This window comes from Lissotriton helveticus, chromosome 11 (genome assembly GCF_964261635.1).
Source record: "Lissotriton helveticus chromosome 11, aLisHel1.1, whole genome shotgun sequence".
NCBI classification, from domain to species: domain Eukaryota; kingdom Metazoa; phylum Chordata; class Amphibia; order Caudata; family Salamandridae; genus Lissotriton; species Lissotriton helveticus.
Genome location: NC_136072.1, coordinates 321,080,045 through 321,102,176, shown reverse-complemented (window position 1 = coordinate 321,102,176; position 22,132 = coordinate 321,080,045). Strand labels below are relative to the sequence as shown.

Below are 22,132 nucleotides of genomic sequence, written 5' to 3'. Positions count from 1 at the left end.
CTTTTAATAGTTTGCACTCTCTTAGCCTTTTTAACCAAAAGTTCCATCTTTTCATCAGCTTGATCATCGGATTTTTCTTCTACGGGGTTACATTCATTTAGCTGCTCTTGTTTCTTGTATTTTCCCCTCTCACTGTCTTTCTCCTTATCCTTTTCGGCGGTTCTCATAGCATTTTTGCTTTGACTTTTACTTTTCTCCAAGTTGTTTTTATGTTTTGCTTTGCCAATAATAATATCCTCCATACCTTCCTTTCCATTTTTGGCCTCTTGAACCTCTTGTGCCTTCAATCCTCTAGTTTCTGGCCTTCTAGTGGAGCTAGTGGAGCTATTATTTTTTAGTTGGTGACTTATCATTTGTTTTAAGCTACTCTCTTGATCCAATGTCACTGCGTTTTTTGCTGCTACTTTGGTCACTTCATTTACCTCGTTCATTTCATTAGCTTCATCCTCTGAAAGCATCTTGCTCGCAATTTTGCTCGAGTTTATTTCGGACATTTTCTGTACTATTTGTGTTTGAGTCTGTGGTTCTATTGCCTCCATAGAAGTTCTAGCAAGATCCTTGAAATTAAGAAAGCCTGTATAAGTATAATCCCATTCTTGACTTCCCCTAAAGATAAGCTTTATCGTGATCCTGTGTGAGTTTAATCTCTGCTCAGACTGTGTTAACCTTTGCGGCAGTCTATGCTTATTTTTATATATTTTTATATGAATATTCTCCTTACATTTGCTCTTCCCCCCGGATTTTCTTGGGCTGATAAGTTGAAATGTGCACATGTAAGCAATCAGTTTTTTTTTTCCCCTTTAACAAAAAAAATGCGCCTTACTCCACAGACCCCTGTGTCAATAGAAAGTTGGGAGGGTCATCAATGAACAAGAGAAGCAAGATGGCGTCGGAGTGAGCAGTCGCATCGATCTTGCTCTGAGGACCTGAGAGAGTTTAAGATGGCTGGCTGGCGCTTGTTCATTGTTTCAGGGAGAGCTGAGTATATCCCGAACAAGTAACGTGGAATATTCTATAGATATAAACTTCTTTATTCGGCTTTTTCACAAAGAAAAACCATAAAAGAGACATGAAAAAGTACAATTTACATTTTCTACACAAATATACCATTTTTCAAAAGATAAGTTCAAAGAAGTTCATACAAAGACATTATTTAAAAGAAAATGTTCAGTCCATTTCATTTCCTCAAGATAAAATCACAAAATACATTTGTATAGATTTTTCCTATGCTTCATGGTACATTTTAGAAAGTTAAGAACAAAATAGCAGACAGACTCAGATTCAAGCATTTGAAGTCTAAGGAATGCCGGCCTGCATTGTCTAAGGCCTCAACTCCTCAATGTAGGCAGTAGCCAGATTTTCCTATGTGAATGGTGGAATTTGCAAAACATGATAACATGTAAATTAGACTGGATTGATTTCTCATCGCAAGGACAAGGGGGAAAACTTGAGTCCCATCCATTCTTCATAGGGAACGCAACCAATCTAAAAAATGTATCCAGCCTAAATCTGGTCATCAGCATTCTATCATATGTTGTCACCTGTAGTGTTAAATAGGGATGAATGCTATACGTTATTTGGACCATGTTCGCATGAATGACCGAATGTTTTAAAGATTCCGATACCAATCTCAGAGTCTCTAGATGACAGAGGGCTTGTTGTTTTAATGCTCTCTTCGGAAGGTCAACTATAGACTCTGGGTGGAGATAGTATTTGTCAAGGCCAAGATCTTTAAAGAAATTGCTAATATAGGAAAGCCATCTTACCTTTGAAGACTTGTCAAGGGCCATTGTATCAGCTACAATGGACTGGGTCAGCGCATTTTTGGCAGATGTCCAAATGCGCCGCCACAGCATCAATGGCTGAATCTTGATCAAGTCCTCCAGGTAAGGGATTCCTAATTCCAAATGTGAGGCAAAGGTTGAAGTGCCTCTTGGAGTAGCTAAAAGAAATCTTAGAAAGGCGTTTTCTGCTACTTGAATGGAGCTGGTATCCGTGTGTCCCTAGACTCCAGCTCCATAAAGAGCGATGGCCTGACATTTGGCACTGTAGATTTTCAATAACTCCACTGGAGCCCTTCTCCCCAATCTCTGAGAGAAACTCATCAGGGCCGCTATTGATCTTTTAAATAGATGGCATCTTGTCTCTACTGCTGGCTTCCATGTCAATCGTTCGTCTATCATGATACCAAGATACGGATACTGGGGAGTAACCTCGAGTTTTTGATTATCGAGATAGATCTCTTTTACTCCTTTTTTCTTGGTACCTGATATCATGACAAATGTTTTCTTGACATTTACCTGTAGGTCCGACAAGGGGGAAACAGTGGCCCTCATCCTCCTGGACCTCTCCGCTGCGTTCGACACGGTCTGCCACCGCACCCTAGTCCAGCGCCTCAGCAACATCGGTATCCAAGAGAAGGCACTGGAGTGGATCATCTCGTTCCTCGCCGGAAGAACACAAAGAGTCCGCCTCCCCCCGTTTCGCTCCGAGGCCACCGAAGTCATCTGCGGCGTCCCGCAAGGATCTTCACTCAGCCCCACCCTCTTCAACATCTACATGAAACCTCTCGCAGCCATCGCACGCCAGCACAACCTCAACATCATCTCTTACGCCGACGACACCCAGCTGATCCTCTCCCTCACCAGAGACCCCGACACCGCCAGAACCTGCCTACACGAAGGGATGAAAGACGTCGCCGAGTGGATGAAGGACAGCCGCCTGAAACTGAACTCGGACAAGACGGAAGTCCTCATCCTGGGATCTTCGCCCTCCGTCTGGGACGACTCCTGGTGGCCCCCAGCCCTGGGCACCGCACCCAAGCCAACCGACCACGCACGCAACCTGGGCTTCATCCTGGACCCCTCCCTCTCGATGACCAGACAAGTCAACGCCGTCTCCTCATCATGCTTCAACACCCTGCGTATGCTTCGCAAGATCTTCCGCTGGATCCCGACCGAGACCAGGAAGACTGTCACCCAGGCACTCGTCACCAGCCGACTGGACTACGGAAACGCCCTCTAAGCCGGAACCACAGCCAAGCTACAGAAAAGACTCCAGCGCATCCAGAACGCCTCCGCCCGACTCATCCTGGATGTCCCCCGACGCAGCCACATCTCCAGCCACCTGAGGAACCTGCACTGGCTCCCCGTCGACAAGAGGATCACGTTCCGGCTCCTCACCCACGCACACAAGTCTCTCCACGACCTGGGCCCCAAGTACCTCAACGACCGCCTGACCTTCTACACGCCCACCCGCCAGCTACGGTCCACCAGCCTCGCCCTCGCAGCCGTACCACACATCCGAAGAGCCACTGCCGGAGGAAGATCCTTCTCTTACCTGGCTGCCAAGACTTGGAACTCCCTCCCCATCCACCTTCGGCTGACCCAGGACCATCTCGCCTTCAGGAAACAACTCAAGACCTGGCTGTTCGAGCAGTAGCATACCCCTCCCCCCAAGCGCCTTGAGACCCTCCCGGGTGAGTAGTGCGCTATACAAATGGCATGATTGATTGATTGATTGACCTCCCATGAAAGTCGTATATCTATTCAGGGAGTTCTGTAGCTCGCGCGAGAATGACAGCATCATCCGCGTAAAGCAGAGCGGGAATCAGGCGCTGTTTTATACGTGGGAGGTCCTGGGCCCCCCTCAACATCCCCCTCTCCAAGCCGTTGGTGTGGAGTGAGAAGAGGAAGGGGGCCAGGACGCATCCTTGCCTGACTACACGCTCCACTCTAAACGGTGCTGTCAGCGCGCCATTCAGGCCAAACCGTCCACAGTTTTGAGTGCGAAACGCAGTCAAAAGCTGCGGATAGGTCTACATAGACCATGTATATCATGTTCTCCTTAGCCTGTGTGTATTTACCCACTATCAGACTAAGATTCAGGGCCTGCTCTACTGTTCCGAACCCCTCCCGGAAACTGAATTGGAGGTCGGAAATAATGCCTCTCTCCTCACCCCACTGCTGAAGTCGCTCTAAAATTACTCTCCCACGACCTTACCGAGCGAGTCCAGCAATGAGATGGGGCGATAGCATTTCACGTCTTGGCGGTCGCCTTTTTTAAATATGGGGACCATGATGGACCTAGTCCAAGAATTCAGAACTCCCTCGCTAGCGGCGGCTGTGCATACTCTTGTAAGAATGGGTGCCCAGAGGTCCAAGTTGTGTTTAAAAAAGTCCACTGGGACCCCATCAGGGCCTGGGGCTTTCCCCGTTTTGCTTATTTCCAAAGCCACTAGGAGGTCGGGTATATCAAAGAGGAGCGGGATAGGGTAATGTACTTTTGGAAGCGTGTTATCAGGACCATCTATAATTGAATTATTTTAAAATAATCTTAGTGAAATGAGCGACCCAAGTTTCTTCGTCAATGGCTACTTCAATCTTGGGGATATTATTGTCAGTAAGATAAGAAGCTCTAACCGTTCGCCAAAAGGCCTCGCTGTTTTTTGAGACAGCACTCTTATGCAAATCTTCCCAAAGTTTCTGTTTCAATTCTTTGGTTCTTAACTTACATTCCCCGATATATTGGCGTCTAAGAAGTTGAATCTGTCCCATATCCCTGGGTTTGTTGTGTAGGGCGAGTTTTAGTTTAGTGAGGGCTATAGTACAATTATGATTGAACCACCCTTTCTTGCCGGAATGCTTGGACGTTAATTTAGGCGAAAGTAATTCCTTAATTTTCTCTAGAATTTGTTTGAAATTCTCTAGGACTTCTTCGTAATTTACCGAGAGGTCCAAGCATTTAATTATGTTGGGATAAGCTAGCTTAACCAGTTTATTAGTGATTTCACTAGGGTTAATTTTTTCCCATTTTATTGTGTAACCATTCTGTTTACCTAGCTCTAGGTTATTCTGGGCAAGAGTATTTGCTATTTCTGTGTTTTGGGGCTTATATTTGAGTAGATGAAGATGCATCCTCAGCGCTAAGTGGTCACTCAGAGAGTTATCAATGACCTGGAAATCTTTGGCTATATCTAACAATCCAGGAGACAGGAAGATGTAATCAACTGTCGTCTGGTGACCTCTGCCCACGTAGGTCGGATTAAGGGAATTTGAATCCGAACTTGGACAATTAGCAATTTGCAAATCCAAGTCGGAAAGCACATTGTTTAAGACATTCCCCGCCTTGCTATGAGTAAAGTGCACTAATGGGACCTCAAATTCATCCACAATCCCACAGCAGTGTGAATTCGCCAGTGGGCACGGGTGAAGGTTAAAATCCCCTCCCCATAGTGAGTGAATTACCCCATGTCTAACTTTCCACTGATAGAGTTGACTTAGTCTCTCATATACATCTCTCAGAAGAATCATAAATTGATCTTCCTCTAGGTTATTATAAAAGTTAGTCAAAAGAATGGTCTCCTTATTCACGAAAGAAAGTGAAAGAATTTGGCAATTAGGATCGGAATGGACAATGTTCACTTTTAGGTGGTTCAAGGTATTCGCGATGTACGTTGTTAGCCCTCCTTTGGGCCTACCTGTTATGCTACGCACCGCTGGGATGAAAAATGTTTTGAATCCTAATAAATGGAGCTCTATTGTAGACCATGACTCCTGAAGACAAATTATTTTATAAGATTCTAAGAAGTTTTGGGCCGTCCCATCCTCAATCTTGGTGCGCAGACCCGCTACGTTCCAAAAGAGGATGGGTATGGGCAGTATGTTAGCTTTTAATACTACTGGTTCTATGGATGCCGGGGGAGAATTTATTTTAAAGCTGAAGTGGGGTGAGCTAGGGTTAACGGGTTCTGATTCAGTTGGTGGTCAATCGACCATTTCGAGTCCGCTGAATCTATTAGTCAGCGGGATGTTATACCACGGTTCCCAACGGGGCGGTTCTCTATGTGTCGTCCTCTGCATAGGAGGCCTCCATTCTTCCCAACCTCCACCCTGGTGGCGTGATCCCACTAGATGCCATGAGTTATCTTGGTCACGATATCTGGGGCCCCCATGATATCCAGAATTGAGAAAATCAACCTGTCGGGGGGCTGGAACAGCCCATGGAGGATCGTAATCCTGGAAGAAACCCTTCAATTGTCTTAAAGGGTAGAAAAAAGAGAGTGGTTTGACACTGATACCTCCATTTACGTTCGTATCTTCCCAGGAGCAGATATAATCTGCTATACGAGGGTCCTCAAAGGTAATCACAATACAATCCCCAGGAATCATTTTTCTGGCTTTACCCACCCATGGTGTCCTACGGACTGACAGAATCCTTCCATTCCAAGTTGGAGGGATGGGACGATTGTTCTGTAGCCAATGTTGTGCCTTGTTTTTCAGGGACCAACCAGGTTCCACATTGTGGTCCGCTAGCTCTGGGACGCCAGTCATCACCGCTACATACGGTGAGGCCTCAGGTGGCAAATCAACTGGAAGTCTGCCCTCCCCGGAACCTCTGGGGATATTTCTATTAGCTTTAGGGACCGGGGGATTAGGGGCCAAGGGTTGAGGGGCCGGTGTTTTAGATGTTGCTTTGTTTATAGCCTTGTTAGTTGCCACTAAGTTTGGAACAGGTGTAATTGGTGGCTGGGAGTTTCCCTGTGGCAAAGTAGTAGGTACCTTAGTAAATGTATTCGATGTACTCTTAGTAGTCAGCAAAGTAGGTGTTACAGTTTGGGTTACATTCTTTTGGGCGGTTGCAGATTTCGAAGGGGCGTTTACAGGCTTTGTGGGAGGTTGTTTTTTGTAATTATTTCCCCCTGTTTTTTGGGCCCCTGCTAATTGGTTATGTTGTTGGAATTTAACGAACTTGGATATCTGAATCTCCAGCTGTATTAACCTTTGTTCTATTGGTAGCAAAGATAGTTTAAATAGGTCAGCGATCTTCTTTAACAGCTGTGGATTTTCACCATCACGTAGTCCCTTATTGGTGGGTAATAGGGTAGGGGATTCCGGATCAATGGGGGTGGGGGTTTCATGCTCACTATGATGAATTAGCACAGTAACTACTAAGTGTTCTGCTCTGGGGGGTGGATCCTGTGGGGCACTTGGAATATAATCCAACGTATTAGAGGTAGGGTTTTTTTGGTCATTCTTTCTCTTGCTTATCGCACCCTCCCTCCTTCCCCTTTCGTGGATTCTTTCCAGGGAGGTCATTTGTGAGGGGGTTTGGTGTAATAATTCAGGTGTTCTTTCTAAGTCCGTGCTTAGCTGTGAATCTGCGAGCTGGGACACAGATAGATCCACATTATTTGGCAAACTACGTCTCCCGCGACTCTCCCTCACCCCGTCATTGATGTTCCCTACAACTGGTGTTCTAGCATCAGCCAAGATACCCAAGGAGGATCTCTTGGCGAATGCTAGATCTAGGGATACCCTTTCTTCTATCAATGATATGCTTTGGTCTATGAATGTATTCGCCTTCGTTATAAAATCATCCATAGGACCGAGCAGTTTGCCCACGCTGCCCGGGGCCTTGGTTTTATTCCCTCTGGTCACCACCATTTTACCCAGAAAGTAGCAAATTGAAACAGAAGAAAAATAAAAATGAAAAAAGAATGGCCCAGTCCAGTCTTGCCAATCCTCGAACGGCCTCAAACGGCCCGCCCTTTGTCTGGGCTTCGTCCGGGTGTCGTCCCGCGTGCGTTCCGCTACGCGGAGAGCGCAGACTGCTCTTATAACCCTCAGCAGATAAGGGGGGCGTGGCCGCTGCGGGAAGAGGCTGCAGCTGGTTCTAAAGCCTCGCAGTCCCGCAACGGTAAGGCAGGAGTCAGCGGCACTCTGGGAAAGCGAGTGCGGCGCTTATGGCGTCCTTTCAGTACCCCAGCCACAGCAAAGCCAGCAGGGCTCCTGGTCCTCCGTGTATCACCGCAGCAGATTCTGAAGAGCAGAAGAGTTAGTGAGTGGCACCCACGAAGCTGGTGCCGCAAAAAGTTATTTGCTCGGCAGATAAGGGGGCGTGGCCGCTGCGGGAAGAGGCTGCAGCTGGTTCTAAAGCCTCGCAGTCCCGCAGCGGTAAGGCAGGAGTCAGGGGCACTCTGGGAAAGCGAGTGCGGCGCTTATGGCGTCCTTTCAGTACCCCAGCCACAGCAAAGCCAGCAGGGCTCCTGGTTCTCCGTGTATCACCGCAGCAGATTCCGAAGAGCAGAAGAGTTAGTGAGTGGAATATTCTTACCGGAGGAAGCTCCCGAAAAACTTGGGAGCACTGTGAGAGAGTGGAGGATATCTGGATTACTGGAACGCTGGCGATCTGTGGTGGAAGTTGAGCGCTGCCGAGGTCAGACGCCGCGTCGGACCTGCATGCTGTGCACATCGGGCAGTCTTGAGCAGCAGTGCACGGTCTGCGAGGAGTGTGGATGATTTCTAGACCTCCCGACTTCTCTTTCTCCCGCTGTTCTGGTCTCCCGGCCTTCCAGGATTTGTCGGGTTTCGCTCAGTGGAGTGGTGGAGTGTCCGGTGGGTGAGCATTGCACGGACACGCGTTTTTTGCCCTCTATGTGATACGGGGGACTCTGCTGAGCCGTTTCTGGCTTCTGACTGCACTGCACTGCGCTGTGTCTGCTGCCCCTCCGCTTAGCCAGTCGATTACTGTGCGTGAAGTGCAAGATTTCATCAGAGCACTGATTCCTGGGTGTTGATTAGGGAGATAGCCACGCCCCCGAACACAGTCCCTAGGGAGCGTCTATAAACTGCCTACAACCTTCTCCCTTTGTATTCAATGGAATTGTAACAATTCTAACTGTGCTGAGGTTATGCATTGTGCTGCTGATAGTGGCTCGTATACTGTATTGTAGAGCACAACAGTTAAAATAAACATTTTGAACTATTCTTAGTGACTCTGCTAATTCTTATTGTGGACAAGTATGCATGAGTAAGCAAAAAGAGTACGTCTTGCTCCCGCGATTCCTGAGAAAGTCGAGAGTGTTGTGTTCTGGGTTGTCTAATCATTTGTAGCTTCGCAATATTTGGAGGAGAACGAATGAGACACTATCGCTAGTCGGTATTGGGATTTTGGGCACTAATGTGGTAGGTCGGTACACCCCTATACACTGAGGTCCTGTTTTCCTGTGCATAGTATTGTGTATGTGCAGAATCCCTGCAACAATACTAATTCCTGTAATTTGGACACCAATCTTGTTAAATATTGCAGACAAATTGCTATTTTTGCTGTTTGAAGAAATGTGCACAAGGGGTTTGTGATCTGTTTGAAGAATGAATTTATGACCTCAAAGGTACATTTGAAAATTATTGACAGCCCAGACGCAAGCCGACACCTCCTGTTCAATTGTGCTATATTGTTTCTCGCACTGCTTGAGGGCACGTGAGGGAAAAGCAATTGTGTTTTCTAGACCTCCCTGTTTTTGGCTTAAGATAGCACCAAGACCTGTTTGGCTTGCTTTAACAGTCATAACAGATGTGAGGCTTTCTTGAAAAGCACTTAATGCGGGGGCTTGTTCTATGAGTAATTTGACCTGAAGGAAAGCAATTTCCATGTCCTGAGACCATATGTATTTGGATCCTTTTTTCAGCAATGACCGGAGGGGTTCCACAGTTTGGGCATACATGGAAACAAACCTGGCGTAATATTCTGCTAGGCCTAAGAAGGAGCGTAAAGCATCCTTATCAATGGGTGTCTTAGCTTCTTTGATGGCTCTGACGAGTGAAATTTTAGGTTTTATGCCTGAGCTAGAAATGGTGTGACCCAGGTAATTTAATTAATTTGTTGCAAACTTGCATTTATCTTTCCTGATTGACATGGTTTAAAAAAAAACAAGTGTCTAAAACTATGCTCAGCAAGCGATTATGTTCTTCTAGAGTATCAGCATGAATAAGAACATCATCTTGATAAGTCTGTACACCCTGAGATTGCCAAACAGATGGTTCATTGCGGCGATGCCAAATCAAATGGCAACCTCAGGTACTAATGTGCTCCGAATGGAGTAACGAATGTAGTGAGTTCTTGTGAGTCTTTGTTTAGAGCAACTTAGTGATAGGCGGACCGCAACTCAATTAGTGAGAACCACTTGGAATTACCCAACTTGGCCAGTAACTTGTGTATCTTGGGAAGGGGATGACAGTGTATGAAGATGTTGGCATTGAGACTCTTCAAATCAGCACAAAGTCTGATTTCACTAGATTTTTTGCGAGCAACGACTATGGGTGCAACGCAAAGCAAGGAGTCACAAGGTTCAATAATCCCTTGAGAGCACAAGTTTTGTAACATAACTTTGAGTTCTTCCTTAACACTGAGGGGAACAGGGCTCACCTTATGTACAACTGCTTGAGCATGAGGTTTGAGCCTAATGACATGTTCAAAACCTTTCACATTGCCTACCTCTTCACGAAATACATTCTCAAATTGTGTGAGTATGCTTTGTACAGGGTCTGTGATATTACATATATGGTTGGTAAGTACTTCACCTATAACAATGGGATTATCAGAAGAACCTGGCTTCAAAATAATGCCCATTTTTGGTAGATCACGCCACCCAATGGTGTTCTTGCCCTTGACCACCACATACACTTTTGTTAAAGTCTCTCTACCCAAATGAAGTAGTTTGTGGAAAAAAATCCTAGTATGTCTAGATCATTTTCGCCAAATGCTTTAGGATTCACATCTGTAGGGAGTAGTTCTTTATCTCAGAGTTCGTGGAAAGTAGTGTCTCTCAAGATGGTGATAGAAGAGCCAGAGTCTACCATCATTTTCAAATTTAAACCATCGACCCTAGCTTCACAGGTGGGACCTTTGATTGAAGTGTCTACAGAATTGCATTCTACTGTTAAAAGTACGTTGCTGATGGAATCAGTGCACTCGTCTGCTTGTGTGTCTATCGAACTGTCTCTTACGGTGTTTCTACTTCTGCAGACTTATTGAAAATGTCCCAGTTTTTTGCAGGAAAGGCAACGTTTTCCTGAAGCAGGACATCCAGGAAAGTTACCTATCTGAGTTTTAGATCCACATCTGAAATAAAAAGAACAAGATTTGTTTGCAGTTGGTTTGGTATATTTGTACTTGGCGTTAAGGGCACAAACGAGATCAACCTGAGGTGTAGTTTCCATTGTTGAGGTGCTGACAGAAGCCTCACGTGTAAAATTTTAGTGGAAATAAGAGAACGCTCGATGCTCTTAGCCAAATCGATGACCTCATCAAGTTTGGCATTACGACAATTTAGGATTCTTTCTTGAATTTTACGTGATGCACAGTTGAATACGAACTGGTAACGTATGCTAGTGTTGAGAGACCAAATTCGCAAGAGGATGCAAGAATTCTAAGTTCCGCTATGCTTTCAACTTCAGCTTGTTTGCGTTTGAAGAACTTATGGTGCTCTAACATTCTGTTGGGCTCAGTTGAAAATTATTTTTTTAAACGCTCAAGAGCCTCAATGTAAATGTTCCATTGTGAATCACCATATTCCCCAGCAGGAGCTTGGATAGGTGGTACATTGTCAAATATTTGTTGGGCCGCATGTCCAAGACTCCCAAATAATAAGCTGAATTTCCTTTGAGGGTTGTAATTGACAGCATCAATTGCAACAAGATGGTTTTTAAAGAGCCTTAGCTACTCTGACCACTTAATGGTTGGGTTACCTGGTTTGGCCAGAAAAGGAGGTGGCTGAGTGATTTGTTGGGGAGTTGTCATGTTGAATGAAGAAAATATAGTATAAAAATAAAATTGTAATAAACCCTTTAAAAAAAATTCTTAAAACAATTTTGGGGGGGAAATGATGAAAATTGTTAAACTTGTACATGTGCAGAACCAGTGTGCTAAAAAAGGGCAATGCACATTAAAAATGGACAGTCAATAGTTGTAAACACTGAAGAAATAGTGTAAAAGATGATTAAATGCTGGAGAAACAGTGTCATTGAATATTTGAAGGTAAAACTGTACCAATATGGCCGCCGCGTTGCACATAAGGTAACGTGATAATTGATGGGAGGAGTATGCGCAATACACGGCTCAGAGCGGGTGAAAAATTAGCACGCGCGGCACACAGCTTGAGGTAAAGGTCGGTAGGGTGAGGGAGAGAGAGGCTTAAGCAGCACACGGGTCAATGAGGGAGGCCCGTGAAGTAAGTAAAGGCTAAACTCACTGCGTTAGGGTCCAAACTCACTGCGTTAGAATTCAAACTGAGGCAGCAGATCAGATTGTAATCTGGATTACAGCAGGAAGCTGCACCGTGGCAAGCGGGGAATGAAGAGTCCGTCGGAGGGCTCGAAGAGCAATCCCACACGAAGAGTCAGTCGGAGGGCTCGAAGTTCAATCTCGGTTGTCACCAATATGTGGAAAGCATTAAACAGCACAGGTGCGGTATTTTGATGAGGATTTATTAGTGTACAAGCCCAGGAGAATCCAAGGCATCCGGTCGGCAATCCACAGCACAAGTAACTGTCATGGAACCATACCGTTGCTTAGGAACCCCGAGAGAACTTCATAAGAATACATTTGAGGGCACGCGGGGGGACCGCGCATCCTCAACAACTAGTACAGAAGAAATGTGTGCACACTACAACAGCAGAGGGGTAATACACTGGCCACCAGAACCACGAGGTCCATTACTGGGCGTTAATATTTACATCACTGTTATGTCACGTCCATGACTATCTTATTCACATTAGTGGGGTCCATTTTCTAAACACACCTACATCACTTCCCAACATGGGGTGGTCTATCCCCAAACATAACAGTCGAAAAAGACAGCTGTATTTGGCGGACCCTGGGTTCCTCACCACTCTAAGCTCTGGTGTCACTTCACCTACGACAACAATGATATATTGGCCTGGAAATATGGTTACTCTTTCTTGGAGCGTTTTTGGAAGACAGCCAAACTACATAAAAGCTTTGCTTGTTTATCCCTGTCTTTCATATTGATAAGTGATTAGCTGCCTCCTGTTGAGAATCCTTTCTCTTCTCCAGAGAGCCAGCATTTCAATTGCCCCCACACCCCAAACCAGCTTTGGACGGCATGCCCTTGACAACATGTTTCCGGTTACCTTAGTACATCTTTGCACAAAAGTGGGAATGGGTGCTGCTGGTAGTGTCCAAACACCTCAAAGACGATGGGCTGGCACTTGATGTATTCCACAAAAGATTTGGTTACCTCCACGGCAATCTGCAAAAACATGTCAAGCAAACAAAACACATAGTGACTATTCTACAGTTGGAGGAGAGAAATATTTGGACATTTGGAAACTTGAATTAATAAACATGTCATGCTATTTATACGTATTTAGAATATATAGCACTGTATAAAAGATACTTGAGTAGTAAAACACTGCATCCTTGCCGGCTGCTATATATACATTTGTTTATTTTGCACTTTAATATACTGTGCACATTTTAAGTAGCATAAAAAATTAAATGCAGTGTTGCAATACCCATGATGCATATAGGTATATAGAGGGAAGTGAAACATGGAAAATCATAACAAAAATTAATTATTTATAGAACAGTGGGTAAAGTAACTCTGAATGGTACATTCGCAAGATGGAAACCTGAGACGAACTGCTCAGCACTTGTCAAACATATCTAATAAACTACTAGCTTGAGGGATAGCTCGATGAGATTACATTCAACACTTCAGTCAAGATTCTACTGTTGAATAACAAGTATAGCAATTCTGTGAAATACAGGCAGCAGACAAACAGGGCTAAGAGCAGAAAAATGTCATCTTTCTAAAAGTAAAACACAGACATATGATGGACGGAGTGCAGAGCAAATCAAACATTCACCCCCAGTTAAGTGAAATGGGATAAATGCATAATTATTTTGCTCACCATGCCACCCCAGTTTGGACCCAGACATATGCAAATCAGTCTTGAACCTGTTCCTCATGGGAACAGTCCAGTCCGAACTGCCAAGCAAGGTCCTCCCTGGACCAGAGACTAGCATCCTGGAACCGGTTTCAGGGCATCACCCCAAAATACTAGATGTAAGGTTAGAAAAATACATAATATTTTTGGGAGTTTCTAGTTAGTTAAAGCTTGTAAATTCCTTTGTAGCCCGAATGGGGTAAGGTCTAATATAACCACATCATTGACGTACATCATAATGTGGATTTTACAAGTAGATATTTTTGGAGGGAAATTAATAATTTGTGAAAAACAATGGGGGAGCTCACTTATGTATAAAGAATAAAGCTGGGGAGCTAAAAAGCAGCCTTGCCTCAGGCCGTTTGGTATAGCTATTGGTCAGGTGAGTCCTTCCTCTCTCCCCATTTGTACTTGACACCATGTTGCTGAGTTTAATGATATAATAATATGGAGAAGATTATTCGGTATTCCAAATTTTCTACGATTTTTCCAGAGTGTAGATCTGTCTAGTCTGTCAGATACTATCGTTAAGTTTACAAAGACAATAGACGACCTGCGATTTTGACACAACATATTTATCTCTTACTGTTTGTGGCACCGCTATGTTGTAGGTACTGAGGGTTTCAATCGTAACCCAGCTTGATTTATAAGGATCACTCCATATGAGAAAGCCCAGTCCATCAGCTGTTCCAGGACACTGCCACAAAGATCCTCACTGTAGCATCCAACAAGGCAATGTGTCGATAATTGCAGGGTAGGAACCTAGAACCCTTTTTCTAGATTGGATCATGATGCTGCCCAGCCATGATTTAGGGATTTCTCCGGTAACAAAGCAATGAGAATATAGGGGGGATAAAAACGTATTTAAGTCTTCTGGGTTGCTTTGAGGTAATTTTATCGGGATCTGATCCGGACCCATTGCAGCAGAAGATCTGGCGTTTTGTATGTGGTATTCTATATGCCGAGCTGCAGGAGCGAGGATGTCTTGGATATTTTTTCCTGTTTTGCTTATTGCTTGCTTCGAGCTTTCTTGCCTCAAGTTTAATTTATATAAATCATGTAGATATGTTTCCCATTCGGTTGGGAGAACTGGTGAGGCTTGCAGGAATTTCTTTGTTCCTGTTTCTTTGGCAATTAAGCTCCAGTATACCCGATTATTTTTTTTGTTTGGCTGCTATCTGGATATCAACCCAGTTTTGATCCTGTTGAGTTTTCCGGTTATTTCCTTTTTCCCTCCGGTGGCGATTCTTTATGTTTTTGATTTCATGGTGTCTAATATCTGAAAAATTTAAAAACGGTAATTGGATTAGTTTGTTTAGTGCAATTGAACCTTTGTCTGGGTTCTTTCTTTTGCGATTTCCCGCTTGCGAGTTCTGGCATTTTGGGATATCCTGCAAGGATAGCACTATTTTGTTAAGGACTAATTCAAAATGTATTATTGGGTCTGAGGAAATGGCAGTCTGTAATACTTGGGCAGTGACAACTGCAGAATGTAAGTTGTTAATTGTTGTTGAATTCCATGTCATCCGCCCTTGAACCTGGTTCACAACTATAGAACTGTGCAAACGCGTGATAGACCATGGAGAGATAGGTAGCAATATTATTCCTGTTTCAAGATATATTGCATGATCGCTTTCCTGTGTGAATTTGGAACTCAATTTTAGTACTCGCCCGAATAAATCTTGGCTGCAAATTATGCACTCTAAACTTGATGAGCTAAAATTACCTTTTCTCGTGCAGGCCGTGGGAATATCTCCTTCTGCGCATCCATTTAGGATAACTCCATTTAATGCTGGAAGAGAGGAAAGTAATATTTACCCGCGATTATCTACTTTTATCCCTGGGGAAATAGTGGTATCCGGATTGACAGAGCTTCCTCTTGTTCACCGTATTCCCATTTTTCTAAGAGAACATTAGAGATTTTCCAGTTAAACTCTCCTGTTAGAAAAACAGAAGGGAATCCTTTTCCTTCAACCACCATTTCAATTTCCTCAAATATTTCAATCATGAGAGCGACCTTTTGGAGCCTGGAGGGATATAGACGTTAAAAATTATCAAATGTTGCGAAATGTCCATATTTTCATTCCAGTGCTTAACCTTAATACATTGTATGTTCGTCAGATGCATAGTGATGACTTTCGGATCCCAATAGAAATCTTCACGTAAAAGGATTGCGAGTCCACCTTTAGCGTGACCCAGGCTAACAGGTTCTGCTGGAACGTCGTAAATGAAATAGTCGTTTTGGTCCAAGGTTTTTGTTGTCCAGGTTTCTTGTAGGGCCACCATTGCCGGAGTGTTTTCCAAAATTAGTGCAAGGTTCTCCGGATTTCTCCCTGCTATATTCCAGGATGCTACGCTCAAGCGTCTGTTAAAAAAGGAATTTATTTCCCTTCCTTGTTTGTGGCTGTTTAGGTTCTCTGAAATCCATGACCAGTGATTTTTCTTTGGTGTTAGCTCCTTTTTTACAGTTTTTTTATTCCAGATCTGTCTCTCTCCATTCTTTATCAAGATGGTTAAGTTTTTGTTGGTGCTTCTGATGAGATTTTTGGAGCAGCTGGATAATTGGTCAGAGTGATGGATTATCATTTTGTTATTCTCCTTAGATTTTTCCTGTGTATGATTTTCTTTGATGTTTACAACGGCAACGTCATATCCATTTTTATGGAGGGTCTAGCATTGTTTCAGAATTAGTGCCGGAATCACTTGAGTGAAAAATGAGACAATGGCCACTGTGGTTTTAGACCTTATCGGGAAGGCCACTAGTTTTATTTCCGAGCTTGTTAGTGACTGTAGCAGTTGGATCTTACGCAAAGATTTGCTATTTTCCCTCGGTTTAATGGATCATTTCCTGTAGGGAATAAGTCGGTGATTTCTAAAAAGCATGTTTGAACCTGCTGTTCCTGTAGAATTGTGTCCCCAGAGATCTGCTAAGGACGGTTGTTCAAGAAACAGTAAAGGTAGCTAACTGCCATTCAAAGCAGTGGAAAAACTTGGGGCCAGCGGATTTCGTTGTTTATAATTCTCTCTTGCTTTAATTATTGTGTGACGATGGCCGTTATTATATAGATTTGTTAAAGGTTTTATAGTTTGCTCTTTTTCTGGGGTTTTCTGTTTCAAAGATATAAGATTCGGAAATTTTAACTTCTGCACATTCCGTTTAGAGAATCTTATAATTGCTTTCTTCTTAGTCCTTTTCCACTTTATATTATTGTTTCTCTTTTCCTTTCTTACTGAGACCAGGTCAGGCAGGTCTGCAACCGAGGTTTCAATTTTTGGTGTTTCTTCTTTACTTGTAAAATGATTGTTAAATGGTTCATTAGGACCCTGTTCCTCATCGGAACAGTTTAGCCCGAACTGCCAAGCCAGGTTCTCCATGGACTGGAAACAATCATCCTGGAACCAGTTTCGGGGCACCACCCTAAATTACTAGAAGTAAGGTTAGAAAAATACATTATATTTTTATGAGTAAAACAAGACCAATATGACAAAAATGTAATAAGTAGAACCGAAGTTATGAATTTGTAAAGAATTATATATATTTTTTTTTATGTCAGACAAACAAAGAATACATCAAAAAGTAGTGCTTAGAAGCAAATAGAGCTTAGGAGTAATTTCAGGTAGCGCTGGATCGTGGTAAATCCAAAGTTCAGGCTGACCACGATATGGGGCAGGCAGCCTACGGGACTCAATGCAAAGACAGAGAGTGACAAAGAAACAACTAAGGCCCATTTATTTTATGTATATTCAAAACTCACCATCTCCACCTACAAAAGGCACAAACCCCTTCTCAAGCACAAAATGGCCCTTTCACCCTTCAACCAACTTCACCTTTTCTCTTTCTTAGAAAGTGGATCTACGCTGGAATTTCTGTAGAGTATTACTGAGTTCTCCATGTGCTGCTGATTATCTATTTCTATGCTTATATACTTTGAGTAAACTTTTAAACTCTACTCCTTGCTTTTTATTCATATCAAGAATGTTCATAGCTGTATGTAAATGTACTCATTGATTACATTGAGACAGGCCCATCGGGGAGCACAGAAGTTCGTATAGGGACTACACCACTCCAGTCCATGCAATGCGCATGCATTGGGTAAGTAAATAAGACACAGGTTTGTGCACCAACATATCTGGTGGCAGAGCTGATGGTTCCAACTTGATTCATCAAGCACTGAGGGGACCTACTTGGATGAGGTAAATTGACTATAAAACATACTGCTTCACTTTCATGATTCAGGCGGTTTTGCCCCAAGATCAAAATGTACTCAGTCTCAACCCAACTGCGATTCCCTAAGATGATGTGATTTTCATGGTAACCCAGAAAGAGCAACATGAGTATCAATAGGGATTTATGTGCATTCAAAGTATGAATGAAATGTGAGGAGCAAAGCAGTTAATTTTGGGACTTATAGTTGCTGCCAACGTGGGGGGGTTAACTAACGGGCTATCCAAGGGCAGGCAGTATTGAGTAACCTAAGCTGCCCACCCACCTGATGAGACAAACAGCACCATGGCCAACCCAGTTGTTGCTGCTATTTTATCTGGAGATTTCCTCCTTAAATACCGTGGACCATCAGTCCGTGACTTTAATCATGCCTTCTTGGGGACCACGCAACCTGCCCAGGATCAGAGAGCATTATAGACGTTGCAACTGGAACCCGGCTCATCAGCCTTCAAGTCAGCAACTCAGGCCGCACTTTTACAGGGGGCTGCAAACCACCTACATGCCGCTCAATTGTTCCCCCCTGGACCCGAAACCCACCATCGCCCTGTCCAACTGAAAGGAGGCCAGAGAACCCAACCCATGGCATTAACTTCATAATTGCACCAAGGATTTCTGATCTCCCTATGTTTGTGATAAATGCAAACATGTGCGATGTACCATTAGCTAATGCCAACACCCAACACAGTGACGTGACATAGCGGGTCCACTGGGGGAACAAATAGAATGGCCACAGGGTGGGGCAGGTATAAATATCTAACCCCAGCACCTGTGCTCCGGAAATGATGTGAAAGAGCGACGGACATGGGGGACTCCCATAGGGGGCCCCAGAGAGTGGAGCGCAGTGGATGTGCCAGAATGAGGCACTAAGGTGGCCGTCCTCTTATAAGGGTGCACTGCGTGCGCTGGAGGCAGCCGTATTTCAAAAGTATTAACAGCAATTTGTCCGACGATGTAGCCTGCCATTTGACCCGTCTTTGAACACACAGCAAAAGTGATTTTATTGGCCATTCCACTTTTGAACTCTACCCCGATTAATTTGGGGGTGCAGCAGCAGTGCTGACACCCCTATTTCCAGCACCTATGGCCTAGGCAAGAAAACATGGAAATGGCGCACATTAAGGTCATACAATGCAAACTTAGCAGAACGTACTTACCTCCATCAGTCCACTCTGCCTGGGTCACCCTCTATCCTCGTGGCTCAATGACCCTGAAGAAAGCCCCACACAGTCTTGGTCCAAAACTCGAGTTCACTCTGTCTCAGAGCAGAAGCACCCAGGGAGTCCTGTGCACGGATGCAAAGCAAGGGGGAGCAAGCAAGGGTTTACACAGGCTTCAGCATAAGTGAAGCATGTGCACGTTGAGCCTGTGCCACCTGTTACTTCTGGAACTATCCACAGACCGGTCCTGGTGGCTGCCTGCAGAAATCGGCTTGAGCTGCTTTTGCACTTGACAGGGGCTGTCCTGTTGTTATCTGTCTAGGTGTTTTGGTGTTCCTGCAACCACTCTCCCTCTGATACAAGTCTCTTTAATTACTATGCTGGTTGGTGGTTGGTTGGTGGATCCATCATCACAGGCGTCCAAGTGCTAAGCATGGGCAGGCATTCCAGGAAATGCAAGTATGTGGAGCTGTCATCTTCTTCATCTTCCGACTCTTCTTTCTCCCCTTCTCTGACGCAGTCCAAACGCCGCAGGGAGGGGGATGATGCCTAGATCAAGAGATTGATTAAGGAAACTCTTCCTGAGATGGGGGGCCTCGTCCCAAGGGTTCCCTTCCTATTCATTCCTCTCAGTCTTCTGATTCGAGGAAGAATGGATGGGGTGTGCTGAACATAAAAGCAAATATATTGACAAGAATATGTTACTTGATTTGCTTAGACATGTCAAAACCAACATGGGTTTCCCGGATGATGAAGCGCCCAGCATTACCTCTGATTTGTTGCTGCAGCAGTTTCAGAGTTCGGCTGCAGTAGATGTGCCCGTCCATCCCTACATCCATGAGGTTCTGAGGAGGGAATGGAAGTTTTCGGATCGTATTATGCTTCCAAGCTTTATGGCTCAACTTTATTCGCTTCAGGCTATATCCAAAGATGTGCCGGATTCTATTCCGATTGATTCCTTTGTGGCTAGTCTTGTGGGTCGGAATTACTTGGCTAAGGATGCAGTGATAAAAGATCCTGTGGATAAAAAGGTGGATGCTTCCCTCCAGAAGGTGTAATCTGGGTCTCATCTGGCCTTACGAGCTGGTATTTATGGCACTTACATAGCTCAGTTCCTGATCTCTGATATCAAGGCTCTGTATCAGTCGTTGGATGATACTTCGGACTGCTCTGGACTTTTGGAGCACATTGACCAGCAGGTGGTGTTCCTTTTTAGGATGTGTCCTTTGATGTGGTGAAGGCTTTGGCCCTTTCCAGTGGTGTGGGTGTGGCGGCCAGCCGCAATCTGGTGTTGAAGGAGTGGAAGACTGAAGAAATGAAGGGACAATTGCATAACTTGTTTAAAGAGAATAAGCACTCTTCTTCCTTCAAGCAGCCCTCAGCTGCGACTCCTTCTTTCAGACCTAAGTTTTTTTTCACCCTGCTTGTTGGCAGTTTTTCAAGGGGCCAAGGGAGGTTTTCTTCTGGTCGGGATAGGAAGGCCAAATACACCCCCCCACCTCGTTCCTGACTATATGGCCGGGGCTCCTGGATTCTTGGTAGGAGGGCTGCTGCAGTTCTTTCTTCTAGTATGGCTGCAGTCCTGTTCTGACGTGTGGGTCCTGGACATTGTTTGTCAGGGGTATTGAATCGAATTGTCGTAGTCTCCTCCGGATTCAGGAATTCGTCCAAATCCTTGCCCATACTATCAGGCCAAGAGGTCAGAATTGTCCCTAGGGGTCGAGTCTCTCTTGAAGAAGGGTGCGATTCAGGCGGCTTTGCTTGTCTATCTTGATCATACACGTCCCTTTAGGAAGTCTGATTCTCTGTTTGTCTCCTTTGGGGTGGCCTCTCATGGGGGCGGGGGAAGGCTTCTTCTTCCATTGGTCGCTGGCTGAACCAAGTCATTATGTTGGCTTACTCCCTTCTGGGTACCCTTCATCCGGCAGGTGTTCAGGTGTGTTCTACTCAGTGGGTGGCAGCCTCCTGGGCTTAGGTTCAGGGGTTGTCCCTTTCTGAGATTTGTTGGTGGCTACTTCGGCTTCATCTAATACTTTTGTGAGGCATTATTGGATCCAGAATCTGCTGGGTGTGATGCTAATTCCGGTTTGGGAGTACTGCGGGCTGTGCGTTCCTGAATATCTTGTTCTGTTGGTTCATTAAATAACTGGGTTTTGCTATCTGTTTTGTGTCCTGGTGTTTTGTTATTGATGAATGCCGGTGGTTGCATGGGTATTCTCACTTTCTAATGAATGGGACGAGGACAAGAGGGACCAAGTGGTAATACCTTATTACGTACCGGTAATCTTTATTACTGCTGGTCCTGTTGTGCTCGCCCTATTCATTATTACCCTGCCTCCCTCCCGGATGTGCCAGCCTTCATCGTTGGCTTGGTATTGTAGGATGATTGCTGGGATAGGTACATAGTTGTTAGTCCCAAGGGGAGGTTGTGGGGTCGGGACAGCATTCCTTCATTCTTTTTTTCTGTTGGTGAGATAGTACTATATCACTTTTTCATGAATGGGATGAGGACAACGGACAAGGAGCAGAGAAGATTACCAGTAAGTAATAGAGCAACCTCACACCTCTGAACCTGGGGATCTCTAGGTCTGCCAGTAGCACTCGGACTGACAGTTCACACTTGCTATGAAGTAAATTGCAGTAATAAAGCACCTCAGGCCATGTAAAAGTCTATAGGAAGTCTTAGTTGCATAACATATTTCAGTTCGGGATGAAGTAACAGGCATGGAGATTCTTTTGTTTAGGCTGCAGCGAGTGGCACTTGGCAGTGCTGCAATGTTATTGTCCAGTAATTGACCTCAAGAATGTGAATACCAATTTTAAATCCATAGGCCTACTTTACAAAGGTAAACCTGCACGTGTAGATTTATTCATATATAAACTTCATACTGCATATAGGTGTAAATCTTTAACTTTTTTGATATTCACCATTTCCAAGTGTACATTTACACCTAAGTGTAGATTTGCATCCCCTGGGGAGCATCTTAGAATAGGATTTA

At 44.5% G+C, this 22,132-nt stretch overlaps 1 protein-coding gene across 1 annotated transcript in view; it reads right to left on the bottom strand.

Annotated features, from left to right (window-relative positions):
* Window positions 1–22,132, bottom strand: part of KIF1A (kinesin family member 1A) — a 2,072,061-nt gene that overhangs the window by 619,849 nt on the left and 1,430,080 nt on the right. Inside the window, exon 31 of the mRNA XM_078667093.1 lies at window positions 12,933–13,051. Coding sequence (XP_078523219.1) covers window positions 12,933–13,051 — 119 coding nt within the window. The remainder of the gene's footprint in view (window positions 1–12,932; window positions 13,052–22,132) is intronic.